Here is a 25,302-nt window from a genome sequence, read left to right on the forward strand (position 1 = left end):
GGAACAGGGCTCACAAAGGGCAGGTAACTGAAGGGACCTTAGAAACCAGTGAGGCCAGACGGGCTGTGGGGCGGCCAGGAGGGAGCATGGGTGCGAGCACTGCTGGCTCAGGGCAGACAGGGGACAGCCAGTTGGACAGCCTGGGGGACAGCCACAGGGACAGCCAGGGGGACAGCCACAGGGACAGCCAGGGGGACAGCCAGCGGGGACAGTCGCTTAACAGGCCCAGGCAGGAACCTTTGAGCATTCATGGTCCCATCCATGTGAACACAATGGGCGAAAATATCTACAAAAATACACTTTCAGTGATTTTTCAAAGGATTACCATGTAAATTACATTAGAGATGTACTTCCATTGCACTTTGTACTCAATTTGAAGTTGTTGAGTCAATAGTCAGGCAAAAGCAAAGATGTTTAAAAACTGTTTTTTAACTTTCTTTTGGGGCTTACAAAATGCTACTCCACCTCCTAAGAGGTCTCTGTGGAACTCTCTAGAACATGTAGCTCCCAATCCTGGAGGGACTCACAGAAATAACTCAGTGACCCAGGAACATTCTCAGAGAAACAACTGATGGTTATTAAAGCGAGTTTCAAATTCTGCCTCCAGAATAAAGTTAATGCAGTTTTTACTTTTTTGTGGATAGTTAAGATATAGAAAATGCCATGTATATACACACACATAGATATAAAATTATGTATGTATTACATATGTATGCATTTTATTTATCTCTAACAATTTGTTTTTATCCAATTTTAGAGCTTGAAACACACAAAAAAGCTCAAAAAACTTACATAGCAACACCACCCTATCACCCAGAGACGACCACCGTGGACACCGTTATCTATTTTTTTTTTTTAACACAAACGAAATACTATTATTTTGTAGTATACTTTTTTCACTTAATAACTTCCTAGTATTTTAGGATGTTCTAGCCGCATCAATAAGCACTGTTCTACAGAACACACATGTTCTGCAGCGGGCATGGAAGCTTTCGTGCTTACATGGGGATTCCTCAGATGGACTACAAACATCTAGAGAGTCCACATGCTCCAAAGCTCATTTTACAAATGACTAGTCACATTTACAGTCGTTCCCCACATGTGTACTTCTATCTGCAGGCACATGACCCAAGTGGCCTGGGTCAAACTGCGGGAGGAGGACAGCACCAGCAAGGAAGGCACTGGAGAGTCAAGGGCAACACTCGCAACCAAGAAAAGCCACAAGTATTTTGAGTAATAAGCACTTGTCAACACTTTTAAAACTCCACAGGGCTGGCCCTGTGTCCTACTGATTAAGTTCGGCATGCTCTGCTTCAGCAGCCCAGGTTCAGTTCCCTGGCGTGAACCTATACCACTCATCAGCCATGCTGTGGTGGTGACCCACATACAAAATAGAGGAAGATTCGCAATGGATGTTAGGTCAGGGCTAATCTTCCTCAGCAAAAGAAAAAAACAACTCCAGAAAAGAAAGAGAAATTCTTCACACAATTTAAATAAAGTCCCCTAAGAAAAGGTTCACAGTGGCAGCCATCTGCTGGCCATCACCTGCTTTCCTCTGGCTTTCTTATACAACTCCTTCTCCAGTTTCTGTCCATGAGATCTAGCTCGTGTCAGCTGCATCCCGATTCAGGTGGACACGTGGCTTGCACCTGGCAACCAGAGAAGTGGTCCTCCAGGCCACAGGGGAGAAGGTACGCATGGCCACCATCAGACCACTGCAGGTCAGGCATGGATTTCTGCTTGAACTGTGGGAGAAAGAAACTTCCTTTTCAGACCAGACTTGAAGTTCTCAGGGTGTGAAGTTGTGAAGCCTCGAAACCTAGAACTCCGGGCAGCATCCTGTCAGTACAGGGGGAAAATCTGTGTGAGATTAGATCCTACCCAGAGGAACAAAGAAGCTAAGTCCTGTTGACAAATTTAAGTAACATCTTAAGCTAGAGACACCTTGCTCACTTTTAGTTACATGAGCCAGGACATTCCCTGTTTGCTTCGTATCATGTTGATTAAGCCACATTGAGCTGGGTTTTCTGTCACTTGTGATCAAAGAGTCCTGACTGACGAAATGTATGGAGAACCCACCCAGTGCTCGCGAGCTCTCCATTCTCAGGAGACGCGTCAGTGAGGGAAGTAAGTGTGTGGAGAACCCACCCAGCGCTCAGGAGCTCTCCATTCCCAGGAGATTCATCAGTGAGGGAAGTGTGTGGAGAACCCACCCAGAGCTCACGAGCTCTCCATTCCCAGCAGACGAGTCAGTGAGGCAAGTGTGTGGAGAACCCACCCAGCCCTCACGAGCTCTCCATTCTGATGGGACTCGTCAGCAGAGAGAAGTGTATAGAGATCCCACCCAGCGCTCACGAGCTCTCCATTCTGATGGGACTCGTCAGCAGAGAGAAGTGTGTGGAGAACCCACTCAGCGCTCACGAGCTCTCCATTCTGATGGGACTCGTCAGCAGAGAGAAGTGTATAGAGATCCCACCCAGCGCTCACGAGCTCTCCATTCTGATGGGACTCGTCAGTGAGGGAAGTGTGTGGAGAACCCACCCAGCGCTCACGAGCTCTCCATTCTGATGGGACTCGTCAGTGAGGGAAGTGTGTGGAGATCCCACCCAGCCCTCACGAGCTCTCCATTCTGATGGGACTCGTCAGTGAGGGAAGTGTGTGGAGATCCCACCCAGCGCTCACGAGCTCTCCATTCTGATGGGACTCGTCAGCAGAGAGAAGTGTGTGGAGATCCCACCCAGCGCTCACGAGCTCTCCATTCTGATGGGACTCGTCAGTGAGGGAAGTGTGTGGAGAACCCACGCAGCGCTCACGAGCTCTCCATTCTGATGGGACTCGTCAGCAGAGAGAAGTGTGTGGAGATCCCACCCAGCGCTCACGAGCTCTCCATTCTGATGGGACTCGTCAGTGAGGGAAGTGTGTGGAGAACCCACCCAGCGCTCACGAGCTCTCCATTCTGATGGGACTCGTCAGTGAGGGAAGTGTGTGGAGAACCCACCCAGCGCTCACGAGCTCTCCATTCTTGTTTTAACTCTAAAAATTGAGACCTGGTAGACCTTCGGCTAATTTTTTTTTTTTAAGATTTTATTTTTTTTCTTTTTCTCCCCAAAGCCCCCTGGTACATAGTTGTATATTCTTCGTTGTGGGTCCTTCTAGTTGTGGCTCGGCTAATTTTTTAACTAGTCTTCTCTGAGTCTCAAAATATGACTCTCTATTTACTCGGGCTTTCCTTAGTCATATTCTGCTTTCAGGTCCATTGTTCTGGTCGTACAGAACTCTTTCACACCCTTTGAAGGCAATTTTTGTTTTTAAAGACTGGCACCTGAGCTACAACTGTTGCCAATCTCGTTTTTTTTCCTCCTTTTTTCTTCCCCAAGTCCCCCCAGTATATGGTCGTGTATATATATATTTTTTTAGTTGTGGGTCCTTCTAGTTGTGGTCTGTGGGATGCTGCCTCAGCGTGGCCTGACCAGTGGTGCCATGTCTGTGCCCAGGATCCAAACTGGTGAAACACTGGGCCACCAAAGCAGAGCATGCGAACTTAACCACTTGGCCACAGGGCCAGCCCCCTGGGAGGCAAATTTAAGCAGAGAAAAAGCTGAAAAGTTATCTTCATCTTTAGATTCCCTTAGCCATTTCTAACTGTGGAGCAAACCTATGTCAACTGCTTTAACAAGAGTTTTATGAAACACTACAAATCTAATCAAGTCATCTAAATGGCTTAAAAGATATACAATTGAAGCGGATAAACCGAATTCAAAGACGTAACACTGCTAATGAGAAAAAAGAAGTAAGAAAATCTTTAAAAGAGAACTTTGTTGGGAGGCCAGTATTTTATGTGTGTATATATCTATAGAAAGTAGAGGGGCGTGTCAAGGACACGCTGACTGCCATCTCCCCTCTCTATGTACTGCGACTACTACCACGTAGATGTACACACACATCTGTACAAAGTAGAGGGGTTTGTTCAGGACACACTGACTGCCATCTCCCCTCTCTATCTACTGCAACTACTACCACGTGGATGTACACACACATCTGTACAAAGTAGAGGGGCTTGTTCAGGACGTGCTGACTGCCATCTCCCCTCTCTATCTACTGCAACTACTACCACGTGGATGTACACACACATCTGTACAAAGTAGAGGGGTTTGTTCAGGACACACTGACTGCCATCTCCTCTATCTACTGCGACTACTACCACGTGGATGTACACACACATCTGTACAAAGTAGAGGGGTTTGTTCAGGACACGCTGACTGCCATCTCCCCTCTCTATGTACTGCGACTACTACCACGTGGATGTACACACACATCTGTACAAAGTAGAGGGGTCTGTTCAGGACGCGCTGACTGCCATCTCCCCCTCTATGTACTGCGACTACTACCACGTGGATGTACACACACATCTGTACAAAGTAGAGGGGTTTGTTCAGGACGCGCTGACTGCCATCTCCCCTCTCTTCTACTTGACTACTACCACCCCAGCCCATTCTCCTTCTTCCACAGAAACTCACACCCCAATTCCCATTCTTTTACATTTTTACATTTTCTTTTTTCTTGCTGGGAAAGATTTGCCCTAAGCTAACATCTGTTGCCAATCTTCCTTCTTTTTTTTTTCCTTCCCCAAAGCCCCAGTATGCTTGGGGTTTTTTGTTGTTTTTTTCTTTTTTTAAACAGTAATGATTTCTTTTCTTTTTGTTTAAAGACTGGCATCTGAGCTAACAACTGTTGCCGATCTCTTTTTTTTTCCTGCTTTTTTCTGCCCAAATCCCCCCACTACATAGTTGTATATTTTAGTTGTGGGTCCTTCTAGTTGTGGCATGTGGGACACCGCCTCAACATGGCCTAATGAGCAGTGCCGTGTCCGCGCCCAGGATCCAAACCCTGGGCTGCCCAAGTGGAGCACACGAACTTAACCACTCAGCCACGGGGCTGGCCCCCCAGCACATGTTTTGTATATTTCAGTTCTTCTATGTGGCCGCCACCACAGCATGGCTACTGACAGACCACTGCTGTAGGTCTGCGCCCAGGAACCCAAACCTGGCCGCTGAAGCGGAGCACGCAAAACTTAACCACTAGTCCACTCGGGCTGGCTCTACATTCTTTCTTATTAACATATTATTTGTAAATCTCTTTTTAGTTATATAGTATTTCCATTTCTACCTTGTGACAAACAAATGGCAAGCAATAGGATATTCAGTATATGAGGAAGCCATTTGGTGTAAAGCTAATTTGGTCTGACCTTGTTTTTCCAAAAGGGCCTGCCATGGCTGTTGAGCATGCATTGTATGTCTGCTTTAAGCATTTGCTGTGTCTCAAAGACAAGAACAAATGGCCTTAGGATAAAGATGCAACTTCTCCCACAGTGGCATTTCCTTAAGGATAAGCATCTCTCCCTAGGCTAGGAACTGACTGCTGTGCTCACCTGTGACCACACAGCTCCAGACAACAGACCTGCCACGCTGCTGTGTCCACCAGGACAGCAGACCTGCTACCTGCTGTGTCCACCAATTGCTGTGCCAACAGACAGTCTCATGACAACTGTAAAAGGGGCATTTCAATCATATGTGAAACATGCTCTTTGAGGGTATATAACCACTCTGTATACCCCACTTCTTTGGTGCCCTTCCTTCCTTCGGGAAGGAAGGACCAAGGCTAAGCTAGTCCTCTGAACTGGCTCAGAACAAACTCACCCCAATTTTCATTTATAGATTGGTTATAGATTATTTTCGTCAACACTTGTCTTTTTAAAAAATAAACCTTATAATAGCCCCATGGGTCACAAACACACGTCTTCAGGCTCCACATCCCTGTCCCCATCCAGGGCCACATCTTGGTGTCCCTGATACTCCAATTCACTGCAAAGTGCCTGGGGCCGTATCACTCCTGACAGACAAGACTAACTTTTCCCACCTCCACCATCAGTCCAGCTCCACCATGGGCCAATGAAGGAGAAGAGACAGGAGGCGACTAAATGAATTGCTGCTTCAAGAAATGCACACTTTGCTGCTCCAGCGAAGAGCCTTTGGGGCATACAGACTGGAGATCAAAGTGCCGGCCCTTTGAGTATCAAATGGTGGGAGGTTATTTTGCAAAGAAATTTGAGTGAGCTACTTGGACCAAGTTCAGAAGCACCAAGGCCAAGTTTTCTAGCCAGACATCATAGAGAAAAGTGTCTGAGGGGCTCATGTGTTCTGCAAATTGCTAACAACAGGGAGGAAGATGACAGCCAGAAATTAAAACGCACCCTGTTGCTGGAAAGGGTAACTAGTTCATGGCAGGCAGTAGGGCGTCAAGGGCTGTGGACACACGCCTGCGGAGTCCAGAGGCCACAACTGGAGCCGGGCCTCCCTCGGCACATCTCTTTGCTGCTCCGCACTTCGGCCACCTCATCTACGTGACGAACCAGGGATGGTGGTGAGCGAATGTTCTCGCACCACTTCCCACCTTAGACTCCACATTCTACAATAATAGCTATGGGCAACACTCCCAATACCCAACCCATTCCTCCTTAATTACAAACTAAAGCAGCCCTGGACACTGCAGAGTGAATTCCCACCAGCAGGACAGCGTGGCACTGACGTGGAGAGTGCTGACTCCCTGCTCTTCAAGCCTTGCTGAGACACGAGACATAATTAACAGGCTTGAAGTGATATCCACAAAACAGTAAGTGCACAGAAACATGGGGGAAAGCCCCAAAACCGTGTCCTGCACCCCACAGCTTCCAATACCTTACAGCCTCCAACACAACACACATGGGAATTTCTGCACCAAGGTATCCCAAAAGGTTGAGAATTCAAACTAAATCCCCTTAAAAGCTAAGATGTCAAAGACAGCTGCTCCTGTCTCATTTTTCCACTACTTTTAAGACAAACAAGTTAAGAAAATGACGCTGTGCAGGGAAGGGTGGGAGGGACGAAGCGGCTCAGAAGCCTGGTCAAACCCAGGGCCCCATCAGCCGGCCCACCCCACTCCACAGATGCAGTCACTGTCCCCCCCTCCCCATCACAAGCTCCCTCCCCCACTTCCCACAGGTCCCAAGCACTGCTAAACTGGTTGTTAACCGGCTCTGCAAACAGCCTAATTCCATAGCTAGCCCCCTCCAGCTATGTACACAAAGGGAAAGAAATAAAAGGTGCTTTGTCCATTTTTTTAAGGCTCACAGGAGACACCACCAAACCTCAAGTTCCGAGTGTGTTTTCTTTTCTTTAAAGCAGCTGAAAATGCTCTTGGTGAGCAATGAGATACACAGTCCACCCTCCAGACATGTGGGTGCTTCATCTGAGAGGGCTGGTTTAAAGTATGCAACATGCACCCAGTGCTTGAGAGTTCATACCTTTTGGCTCAGTAACTCATCTTCTGGAAACACATCAAAAATAAAGATACAGACCAAAATGTATACACAAAAATGTCCACTGCATCATTTTTATGACAGAAAAATCCGAACACTGAATACCAACTATTGGGTAGCATTGACTGTAGTGCAGGTATTACCAAGTGTGTTTGCAAAGACTTTGTAAAGAGGATGGAGAAATGCTCATGATGTAAATGCTACGTGAAAAGAACAGGACTAGGATGAGACCAAGTGTGAAAAACAATATTGCACAGAATGACGGGTCCTGATTTTAACAGGAAACAAAACGCTTTTAACTTCAATGTTTCACCACTAAGCATAACATTTGCTGTAGGTTATTTGTGAATATTCTTTACCAGGTTAAGAAAGTCACCTTCTATTCCCATTTTCCGAAGAGTTTTTTGCATAATTTGATGTTAAACATCATGAGACACTCTCTCTGCACCTGTTGGTTTGATAAGATATGTCCCCGTCAGTCTGTTAACATGCTGAACTTTGCAAGGTTGAACCCACCTGCATTTCAGGACAAATGCAATTTGCTCACAATGCCATGTCTCTTTATACGTTGCTGGGGTTGGCTGGCTCACGTTTTATGATTCTTATATGTATGCTCCTAAGTAAGGCTGGCCTATAATTTCCATTTCTCATTGTTCTCAACAGGTTTTTGTATCGAGGTTATCACAACTTCATAAAATGCATTTCTATTCCCCGGATGCGAGTTTGAAATTATTTTTTCCTTGAATGTTTGTTAGAACTTGCTCATTAAACCCATCTAAGCCTGGACCTTCCTTTATGGAGAAATATTTGACTCCTGGTTTATTTTATTGAAGAATTACAGAATTATTCACCCTATTTTTTCTAACGTAGTTTTGGTAAGTTATATTTGTCTAGAAATTAATCATTTCCTCCAAGCCTTCAAATCTTTTAGCATAACGCAGTTCATAACATTATCTTCTAAATATCTACATGTGCTTTTCCATTCCTAATATGGTTTATCTGTGCCTCTCTCCTCTTGTTTTTTAAATCAGTTTTGCCAGGTCTTCAATAACATTACTACTTCTTATAAAGCCAAATTTTGTCTTTTTTTTTTTTTTGAGGAAGATTATCTCTGAGCTAACATCCATGCCCATCTTCCTCCACTTTATATGTGGGACGCCTGCCACAGCATGGCTTGACAAGCGGTGCTGCATCCGCACCCAGGATCTGAACTGGCAAACCCCAGGCCGCCAAAGTGGAATGTGCGAACTTAACCACTGCACTACCAGTCTGGCCCCCAAATTTTGTCATTATTGCTCCTCTCCACTGAATAACATGGAATTATTATTATTATTTCCATCTATTTTCTTTGGGTCTATTTTGCATCTTTTCTGACTTTCTCACTTCAACATTTGGCCAATTTTCAGGCTTTCTTCTTTTCTAACACAAGCATTTATACATGCTTTCATGGCCTACCCCACCAAAAGTTCTGACCCACAGGACTTTTGTTATTCAGGTAAGAACATTTTCTGGGGGCTGGCCCGTGGCAGAGTGGTTAAGTTCACATGCTCCACTTCGGCGGCCCAGGGTTTCACTGGTTTGGATCCTGGGTGCAGACATGGTACCACTCAGCGGGCCGTGTTGCGGCAGCGTCCCACACAGCACAACCAGAAGGACCCGCAACTAGAATATACAACCATGTATTGGGGGCTTCAGGGAGAAGAAGGAAAAAAAGAAGATTGGCAACAGATGTTAACTCAGGTGCCAATCTTTAAAAAAAAAAAGCATTTTCTTAAAAAAAAAAAGAATATCTTCTGATTTGCATTACAATTTCTTCTTTGACCCAAGGGTCACTGTGAAACATATTTCTATAATTACTCATGGCTCTCTTTCTGTTACCAGACTCTAGCTCCACTGCATTGTGGTCACAGATCTGGTCTGTGTGACACTGATCACAGTGAAGACTTGCCTGATGCCATCGTCGAGGTCACTTTTTATGAATGTTCTGTGTGTTTGAAAATAACGTGTACTCTGCAGTTTCGAGACGCAGTGACCTTCACACCTCCATCAGCTCAAACTTGTTAATCACGCTGTCCAGACCCTGTCCGTGTGACTGACCTTGCTCCCCATGAGGAGCACTGAGGAAGTGCGCGAACAATCTCACAGGGAACGTGGTTCTCATGGCAGTTCTCTCAATTTTTGCTTAATATATATGGAGACCACGTTATCAGATGCATACACTTTTTTCTGATGAGTTGAAATTTTTGAACCAATATGACCCACTATATCTCGAAAAATGCTTTTTTGGCATTTAAAGTCTATTTTGTCTGATGTGAATCTTTCTTGTAGTTTTTAATCATCCACTTATCTTTTCCTCTCATTTTACTTTTAACCTCTCTGTATCCGTATGTTTTGGACATGTCGCTCAGAAGCAGCAATCGCTGAACTTTCATCCCGTCCAACAACCTCTGACTCCTGTAGCGTTGTCATTACTGGTACCTTTGGATTTATTTCTTCCTCTCATTTGTGCCTGCTACTTGTCTTGCCTACTCTATATTTTTCTCAGCTTTCTTGACTCTGAGATTTATGATTTTTCTCATTTCAATTTTCCCTGTTTACTAGTAAGTTATTCATTCTGTAACTAAATGTTAGTGGCTGCCTTAGAAATTTTAACATGCACACTCCATTTGTCAAAGTCTATATGTAATCAATATCTTTCACTTCCTCCCAAACTATACAAGAACTTTACGATTATATTAAATATTTATTAACTCCCTTCGCTTCTCCAACTATGCCAGTTATCTATCTTATCCACTTCCACTGAAGAGGTCGTCACTGTTCCTCACACAGGCCATTGTGCTTTAACATACAAACCCCCTTCCTCGGCGTGTCGTTACCTCTTGTTTCTGAGACCTTCCATCTGGGAACACTTTTCCTCTGCCTGACATGCACCCTTGTAGCGAGGGTCTGCTAGAACTCTCTAGGTTTTGTAACTGAAAGTTTTTAAAGATACTTTTAGTGGAAACTGAATCCTAAGCTGACAGTTAACTTCTGTCAGTGCGTGAAATTTACCAGCTTTCAGCTTCTAGCGCTGCACTGTCAGGACAACCTGCCATGCCTTTGAAAACAGTTGCCTCTTCTCTCTGATCTTGCTAAGATCTTCTCTTTATCTTTTGTAGCCTGCAGTTTAATTCTGTTTTGTCTGTGTGTGGATTTCTTTTCACTTATCCTGCATGGGATTCGTACGCTTCATGCACATTGCAGTGGTCCTTTCCATCGGTCCTTGAAAGTCTCAGTCATCATCTCTGTAAGTGTTGCCTCTTCCTACCCTCACTCTTCTCCTCTGAAACTGTAACTAAGCTTATCTCGAATCCGAATTCCCTATCTCCCACACTGATTAACCTTTCTTTGGGGTTTTTCACCTCTTTGCCCATGTTGCCATCTGAAAATCTTCAGATCTAACATTCAGTTGACTATTTCCCTGTTCAGCTTGGATTAACTTGTTAAATCCATTCACTGAGGTATTTTCAGTAATATGTTATACATATATAACATTATATATGTTTTCAAGTTCTATTTGGTTCTTTTTCAAATCAGCTTCTTTAGTTTCTTATTCTCAGTTCATTCATATCTTGTGTTTAGTGATTTTCTTTCTTTTTTTCACCACAAGATGCTCATTTTCCTTCTAATTTTATTGGTGGGGATTCTGTGAAGTCTGGGATAAAAACAGACTCCTCCAAAAGAGGGGGAAAGTGGCTTCTGCTCAGCACCAGGGACGGCCCCAATGTGGGAACTCTCTAAATCAAATTTCACCTGAGGCTTTCCTGATCCACCAGTGACCGTGCGGCCAGGCGTACGACTGTCCTGGATCTGGCTCAGGATCACCAACTTTCAGGCCCAAACCATCAGGCCTCTGCTCAGAACCCAGGTTCTGAGAGGTGATTTTCCTTACAGACTTATAGGGCTGGAAAGAGAGCAGATGATTTTTTATTTTCTCTAATTCACCCTTCCATTGAGGGAGAAGCCTCTGAAAGCCTAGCTTCATGAAAGGCTCCCTCTCTGACCCTTGTCTTTCCTGTCTCTGTTCCCTGTGCCCTCAGCCCACAAAAACAGAACTTCAGGTTAACCTGCTTTGGCAAATGCTCTCAAGGCAAAACCCAACTCAGCGCTCAGTAGACCCCTTACTCTCACACTGGTTCACTGCATTTAAGAAAACAATCTTTCTATTGTACACAACATTGTTAAGTTGTTTCAGTGGGAGTGTCTGTAAACTACATCCATAGAAACAGAATTCCACCCTGGGAATTCACATTCAAAGCCAGAGCCTTGCAGTTTGACGGCCACATCTGGACCTGATCTAGCCTCAAATACGTGAACTCAGCACCTGCCACTCTGTAATCACTGCTGATAATTTCAGCACTTCCCATGGGCCAGGGATTGTGGTAAATATTTCACAAGTACCATTTTATTTAATCCTTACAATGACTCTAAGGGCTAGGTGTAATTATTATCCCCATTTTACAGAGAGAGAAACTAAAGCACAGAGAGGTGAAGTACCTCAGGCCCACAGCTTCCAAGTGACAGCACCGGTAGTGAACTAAAAAAATCTAACTCCACAGACTGCACTCTTAAGACCTAAGTAATTTTTTTTCTTAAAGATTGGCCCTGAGCTCACATCCGTTGCCAATCTTTTTTTCTTCTTCTTCTTTTTCTCCCCAAAGCCCCCCAGTACATAGTTGTATATTCTATGTTGTGGGTCCTTCGAGTTGTGGCATGTGGGACGCCGCCTCAGCATGGCCTGATGAGCGGTGCCAGTCTGCGCCCAGGATCCGAACCAGCAAGACCCTGGGCCGCTGAAGCAGAGCACATGAATTTAACCACTGGCAACGGGGCAGGCCCAAGGTCTAAGTAATTTTGCTTCCTAATAAATAATGAACATAAGAGAGGGAAAGAGAGAAAGACAGAGAGGAGGAGACCACACTGCCAGGCACAGCAGAGCCACTCATGGAAGCAGACTTCCCAATCTGCAATCATTTCCCCTTCCCTCTGCTCCTGTCGGGCTTGGCAGAGTTCCATCATTTTTTACATATTCCTTCCTTTTAAAAGTGTGCACAGGGACTGGCCTGGTGCCACAGTGGTTAGGTTCGCACCTTCCACTTCGGCGGCCCAGGGTTTCACCGGGTTCAGATCCTGGGCACAGACATGGCACTGCTCATTAGGCCACAGTGAGGCGGTATCCCACATGCCACAACTAGAAGGACCCACAACTAAAATATACAACTATGTACTGGGGGGATTTGGGGAGAAAAAAGCAGAAAAAAAAGAAAGATTGGCAACAGTTGTTAGCTCAGGTGCCAATCTTAAAAAAAAAAGAATTCTCAATTCAAAAAAGCATCAAGAGAAAATCTAGTCAAATATTTTAAATTGTGGAAACTCAGCTTTGTTTTTAATGTGTTGAATCCTTAATTCTTAGGAAGCTCTGGGAAAAATTGGAAGCTGGTGGCAGTAGTTAAATGTACCAACACACTTCACACGAACAGTGCTCTTCAAGCTTTGAGCTCTTAACCCTCTAAGTCTGACAGACCACCCACCTAAAGCTGCTTCAGACAGAATCTGAGGAAGGTGCCTCAGAAGGCACTAATGAGACAAAACAGGGAACTAAAACCAAATAAGGTTACCAATTCCTCAAGTGAAATTTATAGTGTGGATTTTGGTGATTTTTTCTTAAACTAGTACAAAAAAAGACTAAATTAAAGGCAACTAAACCTATTACTTAAGAAAAGTAAGTGCACCAACCCTGTTCCTCTACGAGGCAGCAGCCAAAAGCCTGTTCATTTGCTTCTTAAAAGTTGCTCTTTTGGGGCCGGCCCGGTGGCACAGTGATTAAGTCTGCTTTGGTGGCCAGGGGTTCACCAGTTTGGATCCCGGATGCGAACACGGCACCGCTTGGCACGCCATGCTGTGCTAGGCGTCCCACATATAAAGTAGAGGAAGATGGGCACAGATGTTAGCTCAGGGCCAGTCTTCCTCAGCAAAAAGAAGAGGATTGGAGGGGCTGGCCCCGTGGCCAAGTGGTTAAGTTCACGTGCTCCGCTGCAGGCGGCCCAGTGTTTCGTTGGTTCGAATCCTGGGCACAGACATGGCACTGCTCATCAAACCACACTGAAGCAGCGTCCCACATGCCACAACTAGAAGGACCCACAACGAAGAATATACAACTACGTACCGGGGGGCTTTGGGGAGAAAAAGGAAAAAAATAAAATCTTTAAAAAAAAAATAAGAGGATTGGCAGCAGATGTTAGCTCAGGGCTAATCTTCCTCAAAAAAATAAATAAATAAATAAATAAAAAGTTGCTCTTTTAATTTACACTGGAAAGAATGAAGTGACAACCTCTACTCTGAGGCTGTGCTCAAAATGGAGATGTGTAAAGTAACCCAAAAGTGAGTAAGAGAACAGCAGGTTTCAACTATGCCAAGAAGCTAATTTTTTACCTTTCAGATTAGCAAAAATCAAAAAGTCTGATGACAAACTGTTGGTGAGGGTGTGGAGAAATCGTCACTATAATACATTTCTGATAGGAGTAAAAACTGTACAAATTCTATGGAGGCCAATTTGCAAATATTTATCAAAATTACAAGGGTATATACCTCTGACTTAGCAATCCCAATTCCAAAAATATATACTACAGCTATACTTGACCATGTGCAAAAGGATGTATATATAGGGTTATCCACTGCACCATTGCTTTCAAAAGATCAGAAGCAACCCAAGTGTCCATTAACCTGTTAAATTTTAGTATATCCATACAGTAGAAAATATGTAGCCATTAAAAATAAAGAAACCCAAAGAGCCAACACAACATTGAGAGAGAAGAACAAAGCTGGAGGACAACACTATCCAACCTCAAGACACTGTAAAGCTGCAGTAATCGAGAGAGTGTGATACTGGAGAAAGAACAGATAAATAGATCAACAGAACAGAACAGAGAGACCTGAAATACACCCACATAAATGGAATCAACTGATCTTTGAGAAAAGCAGCAAAGGCAGTTCAACAAAGCAAAGATGGTCTTTTCAACAAATGGTGCTGGAATAACTGGACATCCACATGCAAAAAAATGCATCTAAACACAAGCTATACACTTCACAAAAATTAACTCAAAATGCATCATAGACCTAAATGTAAAATGCAAAAATATAAAACTCCTAGAAGATAACATATGAGAAAACCGAGGTGACCTTGGGTTTGGCAATAACTTTTCAAATACAACACCAAAGGCACAATCCATGAGAGAAAGAATTGATACGCTGGACTTCATAAAAATTTAAAACTTCTGCTCTGTGAAAGACACTGCCAACAGAATGAGAGAAGACAAGCTACAGTTTAGGAGAAAATATTTGCAGAAATACATCTGATGACAGACTGTTATCCAAAATATACAAGAAACTCTTAAAACTCAACAATAAAAACGTAAAAAATCAAATTAAAAAATATACCAAAGACCTTAACAGACTCTTCATCAAAGATATACAGACGGCAAATAAGCCTATGAAAAAATGCTCCACATCACGTCATCAGAGAAATGCAAATTAAAACATCAATGAGACACCACTACACACCTATTGGAAACGGCCAAAATCCAGAACACTGACAACACCAAACGCTGGTGAGGATGTGGAGCAACGGGAACTCTCCTTCACTGCTGGTGGGAATGCAGAAGGGTGCAGCCACTTTGGAAAACAGTTTGGCAGTTTCTTACAAAACTAAACATACTCTTACTATAGGATCCAGCAATCGTGCTCCTTGGAAATGAAAAGCTATGCCCACACAAAAACCTGCACACGTTGTTTACAGCAGCTGTATTCATAATTGCCAAACCTTGGAAGCATCCAAGTGTCCTTCTGTAGGTGAATGGATAAATAACTGTGGTGCATCCAGACAATGGAATATCATTCAGCACTAAAAGGAAATGAGCTGTCGAGCCATAAAGACATGGAGGAACCTTAAATGAATATTACTAAGCGAAAGAAGCCAATCTGAAAAGGCTACATATTGTGTGATTTCAACTCTGTGACATTCTGAAAAAGGCAGAACTATGGAGACAATAAAAAGAGCAGTGGTTACAAGGGTTGAAGGCTGGGGGAGAGAGGAATGAGGCAGAGCACAGGAGTTTTAGGGCAGTGAAAATACTCTGTATGACACTGTAATGATGGATACATGTCACTATACATGTGTCCAAACCCACAGAAGGTGGAACACAAGAGTGAAGTGTAACGTAAACCACACACTCTGGACGATGACGAGCGTCAGTGTGGGCTCATCAATTGTAACAAACGTACCATCTGGTGGGGAATGTTGACAATGGGGGGTTATGCATGTGTGGGAGCAATTTGCTGTGAACCTAAAACAATAAAGTAAAAACAAAAAAAAGAATTAAGAAGCTCTATATGCTGATATGGAACGATATATAAAACATTTTGTTACAAGAAAAAATGCAGAATCATGTGGATAGTCCAATACCATTTGATTTTTTAAAAAAAGGAATAAAGCATCCATATGTATTTGCTTGTGTATAAATGAAATATCTTTTTCAAAAAATGCACAGGAAACTAATAACACTGCTGGTCTATTAGAGAAAGAACTGGATGACTGAGGGGTAGAGGTGTGAGAGAGAATTTTCACTAAATGCCCTTTTAAGCTTCAAAAATCTTTAAGCGTGAGAAAGCATAATCTATTCAGTTATTCTTTTTCAATAAAGCAACATAGCAATAAGGATTCTGTGAGGAAAATATGTTTTATTTACTTCGCCAAATTTGAGATGAGAAATTTTCAAGAATATGCTGAGAACTGGTCCCAACTTGAGTTTTTGCTTTCAACTTCAAGTTGGACACTAAATAACATTTCACACCTCTCTCTCCTGACAGTGAAAAAGCAGTTGGTACACAGTTTGTGTTCACTCTCTCCCAAGACGGTATTCAACGATGCAACCAGTAAACAGAAAAAACGCTTCCAATTCACAACCTAATTAAAACCAAAACAGCTGTGATTCAGAAGAAAACCTTTGTATTCAAGCTTTTTTTTCTTTTTCAATTTGAGAAGAAAAGATTCTTCTGACATTCACATGTAGACACTGCTCAGGAAAATAAAAGGATGATCACATCACAGGGATTTCCCCACGGGGAGAAAAAAGACAGCTCGCAGCGGCGGGGGCGGGGGGAGGGTGGGGGGCTCAGTTTCTAGCCTTCACTCCACAAACTGCCAGCAGGACAAGTCTACAGGGCTAGCTCAGGAGGGACGGTCTGCTTCCCATCGGCCCATGGAGTTGGCTGCAGCCAGTAGCTGATGCTTTATGAGAGGGAAGAAAACTAGGAAAACTCTAAAAATCCTCCCCAGACCCTGTTATCGAAATCCAGAAGAGCTTAAAGAACACGGCTTTTTTCTTCTCCTCCTTCTCCTTCTCCTCTCCCCCTCCCCCCTTCTTCTCCCCCTCCTCCTCCTCCTCCTCATCCCCCTCCTCCTCCCCCTCCCTAAAGCCCCCAGTACACAGCTGCGTATTCTAGTTGCAGGTCCCTCTAGTTCTGCTGTCTGGGAAGCCACCTCAGCGGCTTTGATGAGCAGTGCTAGGTCCACACCCAAGATCCAAACTGCCGAAACCCTGAGCCGCTGAAGCAGAGCGCACGAACTGCTTGGCCACGGGGCCGGCCCCAGAACACACTGCTTTTAAAATTTACTAAATGTGAAAAAAAAATTACTAAATGTGAACTTTCGTGAGACTTTAAAAGACAGTAAGAAAAAGAACTGCTTTCCTTTTCTTTAAAATTGCTTCCCAGTCTCCTCCTCCTACAGTTAGGAGCCAGGAGGTGCTTACTTATTTATTTCCTTATTATTAAAAGTATTCTCTGTTTTATTTTAATTTTATGTCTTGAGTTGAAGTTTCAAAATTCAAAAGGCACAAAAGAGTATACAATGAATAGCTCACTCTGGCACCTGTCTCCCAGCAACCACACTATTAGCTCCTGTGTAGAGAGATTCTATATGCAGACAAGGAAACTCCCCTTTTTTCTCTTTTACACAGAGGATTGTATGGTACCAACAATCTTTAAATTGAAATAAAAATCAACGGATCTTTACATAATCCTAACTCCTTATATTAACACATTACTCTTTTCTATAAAGAAATCTCTTTTCAAAAAATAAATTTCTCTTCAAAAACTCCCATATTACTCAAAGTCAGAAAGTTGTTCGGCTCAAAGAAACAGCAGGTGTGGAGAACCAAACTGCATACAATTACCCAGCAAATCAACTCACCTAACTTCTGTCCCGGATTCAGACCCCTGAGAACACCGCACAGATCTTCAACATTCCTGCCAGGGGCAGTGCTGCAGAGGGCGCTCAGCACTCCACGGAGACCCTTCCAAGGTCCAGAGACTGCTTCAGTTAAACTGAAGAGCAGAAGAGGGAAGTGGGAAGCTAAATTCAAATGTCTGGTTCTCGTGGACTAGAACAAGGAAGTGGAGGCGGATGAACGAGAAGCCACGGCTGCCTCGGGTGAGTTAATCAGTAACTCGCATGTGCTCGCACTCAGCTAGCTCCGTCTGCCTTCCAGGGGCAATTCAACAGGGAAGGCATGGGGCCCGCCCCGTGGCCGAGTGGTTAAGTTTGCACGCTCCACTATGGTGGCCCAGGGTTTCGCTGGTCCAGATCCTGGGTGCGGACAGACATGGCACCGCTCATCAGGCCACGTTGAGGCGGCGTCCCACGTGCCACAGCTGGCAGGACCCACAACTAAAATATACAACTATGTACTGGGGGGATTTGGGGAGAAAAAGCAGAAAGAAAAAAAAACGAAAAAAGAAGACTGGCAACAGTTGTTAGCTCAGGTGCCAATCTTTAAAAAAAACAAAACAGGAAAGGCATAGGCACCAGAGCGGCTGGACAGGTTCACAAGTCCCTTGCTAAATTCAGAAGAACCAACCGCAGAGAAAAGAGGCTGCTCATAGGATAAGCCACAGAAAACAAACTCATGAAGAGGGAAACCCAGACAGCCCTGCAGCCCTGGGCGGTGCCGGAAGCCCAAAGCAGAGCCGAGCATCCAACTTTCTAAAACCCTGAACCCTTTCTTCTCCCCTGGAGTCAGAGCCGTAGGGAGGAAAGAAGGCCCGGGAGAGAGGTGCGCTGTGCTGCTGAGACCAGCAGACCAGGCGTCTGCAATGTCAGCATTCAAGTCCCAACTCGGCTATGCGAGTGTGGACATCCCTGAGCCTCAGTTTCTTCACGCGTAAACCAGCTCAAAAACACTGCAAATCTGAAACCAGCTCAGTACAGTCCAATTTCAATTTCTCATCACCACAGCAGGGCAGTTTTAGGAGCACCAAAACTCCAGCTTCTGGCATAAGTTTAGAAATTTTCAGCAACTGTCCAAGGTGATTCTTGTCTCCAATCTGAATCACGTTAGAGGAAGGCACCATCTGGTTCTATCCAGCAGTAAGTCTCTCAACACTATTTGAAGAAAATGAGGGAGCAAATTGTTTATAAGACAAAGCCAATATCTAAGTCTTGGGATGCCAGAATACACACATTAAAATCACGAGGGTTCTCTTGGACCCATCGCAATTTGACAACAACCCAGGAGTGATAAGTGGGCCACTTTGATGTGGAGAAGCATCTGCAGAAGGGAACCTAAACATCACTGGCTTCTAAACAAATAGCCAACACAGTTTATACAAAGACCTGAATGTTTTCCTAGAACCAGGCCTGAATTTATAACCTCCTGGACTCCACATGGGGAATACGACACTCCACTCACCAAAAAGCTGATCAGAAACACTTCTACCTGTTTGTTCTTCAGATGGAATGATGAATTTGAAAAGAAAACCAACTCAGTATTTTTCATAAATTTAGTGTTGCTTTTCTGAGTGGCAACATGATGCAACAGAGCATGGAGGCAGACAGACCCGGCTTCAAATTTGAGATGTTTCATACTCACTTGATCTTGAGCAAGAAACTAACCTCTCTGAGCCTCATCAGTAACATGGGATAATTCCTGCATCTCTTGATCATTATGACTTTTAAAGCGACATAAAGCAAAAGCCCAGGCACACAGTTGGAACACATTACCATCCATTTCCTCCTTTTCTTCCAGAAACCCTTATTTAATATATTTACTGGACAATAAGTAATCAGAAAAACTGTTCCCCTTGTGTTAAATCCTAATCATGCCAGAATTCCTCAGGCCAAATATACCCTGGAAAAGGATCTTCTGCATTTACACACGTGCACCACGTGCGTCCTCATGAAATACACATGCTTATAACCAAAGACCTAGGAGAGGGCGCCCATGTCAGTCCCATTCGATGAAATCAGATTCAATCATGTAACAGTGCTGATGTTTGACCATTTTATATCCACAACTATAGCAATTAAACATAGTTGCAAAGACCAAGTCTAGAGCAAGGATTTCATATCTGCCTACCCTAGATTTCCTGGAAACAGGAGGATCTCTTGAAATCAGAAACTTGGCATTTTCATCCCAGTTCTGCCATTTGTTAGTTGTGTGACTTTAAGAAAACCATTTAGCAACCTTGGGCCCTGCTTTCCCGATTATGTAATAAACATGGCAGATGTCTTTTTCTGTAATTTTATGACAATAATGAGGCAAAGACACTCAGTCTAGCGCATCCAAAATGCAGCATTGGTGAGGATGTTTTTCACTTTGCTATAAAAGTCTTCTCAGTTGTGCCTTCTGCATCCTCCTGCCCTCTTTCACTTTGAAGCACAGAAGAGAGGGACCTTAATGATAATAACACAAAGCTGTGTAAACTTCTTCATGGGCTTCTTAAAATGCACTTCTAATTCGGCACACCCTACTACAGGAGTACTGGATTTCTCCTTAAACAAAAATGGTCATGGGTGTCAGAGAGATGTGAGTGTCCAGTGAACTGTGTCTAAATGATTTTCCTTGTGAGCAGAGCCAGCCTGGAATGAGCTCCTACTAGAGAGTAGAGAGAACATGCTTCCCAGGCCGAGGAGGCATTGTTCACAGTAATGAGTTCTGCACCACTTGGTCCACATTCACAGCTGAATCTGATTTTCCCAGACAAAGAGCAATAACCAAATGGGGATGCTCTTCAGCAAGCTCTCTGAGCCAGTAACTGTTATCAGACTCATGAAGTGCTGAAGGAGAGGAGACTACATTCTCCCTAACCCTCCACATCCTGGGTGACAAGAGGAAACATTTGTCAACCATGGTCAGTATCACATCAGAGGTTTGTCATGGCTGTAATGGATTTCAACAGAGTCCAGACTCACTAAAAATGCCTAGAAATTATTCCAGCTCAAAAGTTCAAATGTTAAAATGCCCGACTGTATTCCTTTTATCCTTCTATCATAAGTTTATCCCTTTTTTTCCTCTCAGAGAAATAATAGTCATGATCCTTCAAGCAGAGAGACCAACGCTCTTCTTAGAAGGGAGCTGCAGGAGGTTTATGATGTCATGAAACACGCAGCCAGAACAAAGGACTACAGAATCACTCACCTTATCTCCATCTAAGAAACCTGAGAATTACAGGCTTTCTCTGTTCCTCCCAAACTCAGACTGCACTTGCCAAGACTGCAAGTTTTAGGGCCACGTCTGTACTACAAAAGTGTAAGAAGATAGGTGCACACAATGCTTCTTACCCTATATATAGACTCCTATCTAAAACGCTCAGAACAACGTCCAGGGTTTTCTTAATCAAAGTGTAAGCATTTGTTTCTGAGTCTCAGCACTAAACCAACTCTTCTCCTGAATCGTTCCACGGGGATAGGGTTTTACCCTGACACCGGAAACAGTATTAGAATTATTCCAGAACTCACCGCCCTTAGTTCATTAGGGCAGGAATCTGGATTTATCTTGCCTTATATGTAATTAATTTTCAATAAACTATCAGTTAGCTAAGTGAATAAATTAAGTAGAAAACATTAAGAGTCTTCCCAGTATTACATTATGGCACCGTAACATAAAGCACCCTTTATCATATTCTATTTTTATAATTCTAACCTTACAATTATTTAAAAGACTAATTCTAAAAATAAGTTTAATTGATGTTGATGATGTGGGAAAATACATCAAACAGGAGCAATGACTTCAGCAGCTTTTATGAAGAATCTGGTGCAGCTATAAATCCTGGCTCTGCCCACCAACCTCCCCCCTTTGTCTCATCCCCACAGCCTCCCCCTATCCTTCCCCGAGCGCTCCCAACCCCATTATCCCATGATCTGCTAAACTGCAGTTTACCTCCTGGAACCAGCAGAAACACATGTCACTGAGAATTAGGGAATTGGAGCCAGTTACAAGCCATCAAACAGGGTCACAAAGTACCTGAACCTGAAAATTAAGAGGTTTTCTATTTTTTTAATTATGAGAAAAGGGAAAAAAACTTAACTGGACATTTTTAAACATCTGAGCTAGATGGATTGCATAATGTCTAGGCATTTATAAAGAATGGGATGGGAGAGGTAACTTTAACAGCATGTTATTTGCTAATCATCTGAAGAGAAGTATCATGTTGACATCATTTGCTGATAGAGGAAACATATTGTCTGAAAATGTCTACCACTAATAAACATTTGGTATTCTGGAAGGCAAATTCTTTAACAATAGGATACAGCAAGACAATACTCATATATTACTTCATCTAAGCTATCTTTATGCCATACTTTATCCCAGGATATCCACTTTTAAACTTTCATTTTCAATCACGTTAATTCTAACCAATGTCTACTTAACAGCAACTAGTTTTATCAATCAGGCTGCCAAATATTGATGCAACCTAAGAAAAACGAGCAACAAGAAGCTACAGCTCCCTCTACATACCCCTTAAGATGTGCACCCTCGCCAAATGCTAACCTGTGTGTAAACAAATGGGATTTTTAAAGAGGATGGAGCTGTGAGGACTCACAATTTTAAGAAATGGAAATGACTCTCTTAACTGAAGGCTTGAGAAATCTGACTGGTCCGCGCCAAGGCTTCTTGAAACTTTCCTGCAGAAAATTAACCCAGAAGAGACCGAAACGCGGGGCACCCGGAAAACCAGCACCTCTCCTGGGAGCCCTGGTGTCTGCCCCTCGACCTGGGTGCACCGGGAGCACCGCAGCCGGGCGCACCACCAGTGCGCCTCCGGGAGCACCTTCCCCCGGGAGCATCACCAGCCCGCCTCCGGGAGCACCATCCCCCGGGAGCATCACCAGCCCGCCTCCGGGAGCACCATCCCCCGGGAGCATCACCAGCCCGCCTCCGGGAGCACCATCCCCCAGGAGCATCACCAGCCCGCCTCCAGGAGCATCACCCCCCAGGAGCATCACCAGCCCGCCTCCGGGAGCACCATCCCCCGGGAGCATCACCAGCCCGCCTCCCGGAGCACCGTCCCACGAGAGCATCACCAGCCCGCCTCCCGGAGCACCGTCCCACGAGAGCATCACAAGCCCGCCTCCCGGAGCGGCGCGCTCCTCGCGTCCCGGGACAGAGGGGGCGGCTCAGTGTAGTCTGGCGAGCGCGTCCTCACCGTACCGGCACTGCGGCGGGGTCTTCCCTTCCGGGCCAGTGAGCCGCCGTGCTCCTGCCGCGCTCCCAACCTCGGCGCGAGGCCACAGGGCGACGCCGCGCCGGAGCAACAAAGACACGGCCCGGGACCCGCCGCCGCACCGGGACCGCGTCCGCCCGGCCGCGCGGCGCCGTCGCCATGGGAACGCGCGGGCGCGCAGCGCGCAGGCGCAGACCGCCCCGCCCAGCTTGGCGCCGGGAGCCTTCCAGGAGTCGGCGGACGGTGAACCCCCGGCGCGGAGCGCACCCGCTCCTCCGCGTGGCCAGGGGACGCGGCGACAGCCTTGGGGCCCCAGGGTCGCGGACACCGCAGTCCCCTTGCCTGCGGGAGACGCGGTCCGGGAGGGGCCAAGGACCCCGCGGTGCAGCCCCCGGCACCGCCTGACCCTCCGCGGGCGAACCCCCACCACGAGGCCGAACGCTCAACTCCGGCGCTGGATCGCACCCCGCGTCCTCGTGAGTGAGGGGACCCTACGCACAACAGCTCTCATGCGTCCCGACGAGTGTGTCCCGGCCGGGCTCGGGGAGCAGAGCTCGGCACCTGCTCCTGGATCCTGCACTCCTGGACCTGTGCACGATCTCCTGCGCCCCTGGAACTGTGGACGGTCTCCTGCGCCCCTGGACTGGTGCACGATTTCCTGCACCCCTGGACAGGTGCATGGTCCTCGCCTCTCGGCCCCTGTTCCCCGAAACGCACCGACCTGCTCCACTTGGAGTGTTCGGCAGATGAAGGGTCCTCGATCCCTGGGCACGGGGGCGCCCGCCAAGGTGCTGGGGTGACGACTTGTTGACCCTGTGACTCCAACCCCAAGCCCTGTCGAAGTGCACAAGACCCCCTAGAAAGGCACGGCAGAGACACACACCCCCCACCCACCCCCGAGCCGAGCCGGGAAGAGCTGGGGCCGCCGCGGCAACCCGCTCTCATTCAAGTCCTCACGCGCGCCCGGACTCTCCCCCTCCCTCTCCCCGGAGCCCCTTCCCACCCCTCTGTCCCGGCCCTGAACGCCCCCTTCTCCCTCTCTCCCTCCTTCCCGCTCCTCGGAGCCCCTCCCCTCCCCCAGCCCCTCCCCCCGCAGAAATCAGGACCCGAGCCGGTAGCGTGACCAGAGCTCCCGCCGCCTCCACACCCCGCCGGCTGGGTGCACCGAGCGCCGGACCTGGACCCCGAGCCCGGCTAGCCAGGGCAGAAGCAGCGGGCGTGAAGTCTTGTACTTTTTCCCTCAAGTTTCAAAGGTTCCCAAACCGACGGACCCCGATCCTCAGCCTCGGGGGGCGGACGGGGGCGGGGGGCGGTGGATAAGGAGACGGGCGAGGCTGGAGTGGAGGTGCAGAGACGGGTCAGAGCACGCCTTCAGGGAATCCCGACCCCGTGTCGTCCGCCTCGTGCTCCACCGTCCAGGAAAAGTGCCGGTGCGCGCAGTCCGGACGCAGGAGAGCCCTGTGCCCAGAGGGGGACGCGCGCCGCTCCTCCGCTCCCCGGCACGCGCCGCCTCGGGCTCAGGCCCGCGCCCGCTCCCAGGAGAGCGCACGCAGTCGGCGCCGCGGGGGTCGAGCGCACGTGCCCGCCTCGGGGCGCCCGGCCCTGTCTGCTCAGAGCCCGGGGGGGCCGGACTGCGCGCCCCCTCGCTCACCTTCGGTGCCAAGTTCCCACCAGGAAGGAGCTCCCGGGAGAGCGGGCAGCTGGGGCAGGCGGGGATTCTCCCGGCTCAGCGACAACATGAACTAGTCCCTTTCTTTCTCCTGCGTGAATGCGCCCAGGAAGTTGCAGACGAGCGGCCCGCCGCCCGTGCGCTCTGACGGGGGTGGGGGCGGCAGCACCGTGACCTCGCGGCGCAAGATCTAGGGTTTCACCTTTTCATCCCACTTAGCCGATACCATAGAAACAACCCATTTGTATTATTCGGTTCAGCAGAGGCGATTACAATGTCACAGCAAAGCACCATGGGCAAGAAGAAACGTTATCCTGAAAGCAACCCTGGACTCTCCGGAAAAAGGAAAAGCCACCAGAATTGTCGCTGGAGTGTCTTCCTGCCAGGGTGCCAAGAAGAAATCAGTTTGGAAGAAGACAGATAGCTCCTCTTGGCTCCATAGAAAGAAACCTGCCCAAATTTCCTTTTTTTTTTTTTTTTTTACGTGCCTACACACAAATCCCCAATTTATAAGCCGTTAAAGATGACCCTTCTACCCCCAAATTTCTTTTTTCTTCGTAGACATGCGCTTTTTGGAGATTTATTTTGCTGGTAATCTCCGCGGTGAATAGGCAGGCCAAAAAGAGAGAGACAGCAAGACGACCCCTCACACACCAACCGCCTCTCAAATCCGAGAAACCGCGGAGGCGCCTGTTGAAGCGAGCTCGAAGTTCATCACAAGAGCACTTTATTTTTATAG

General features: G+C 46.2%; 1 protein-coding gene across 25 annotated transcripts in view; it reads right to left on the reverse strand.

Annotated features, from left to right (window-relative positions):
- PLCH1 (phospholipase C eta 1) overlaps positions 1-24,681 on the reverse strand; it is a 208,780-nt gene extending 184,099 nt beyond the window's left edge. For 12 of the 25 annotated variants that reach the window (XM_070577690.1, XM_070577688.1, XM_070577716.1 and 9 more), the window contains exon 1: positions 22,882-23,049. Coding sequence is in view for 2 of the 25 variants with exons in the window: in XM_070577696.1 (XP_070433797.1) it covers positions 21,610-21,633 (24 nt within the window). In the remaining 23 variants the exon portion in view is untranslated. Of the gene's footprint in view, positions 1-17,642; positions 18,245-21,609; positions 21,700-22,273; positions 23,056-24,545 lie in introns of those variants that run through there. The other 13 variants (XM_070577695.1, XM_070577717.1, XM_070577700.1 and 10 more) reach the window with 5 other exon arrangements.
- Positions 24,682-25,302: the final 621 nt, after the last annotated feature.

Source organism: Equus przewalskii, chromosome 15 (assembly GCF_037783145.1).
Source record: "Equus przewalskii isolate Varuska chromosome 15, EquPr2, whole genome shotgun sequence".
NCBI lineage: Eukaryota > Metazoa > Chordata > Mammalia > Perissodactyla > Equidae > Equus > Equus przewalskii.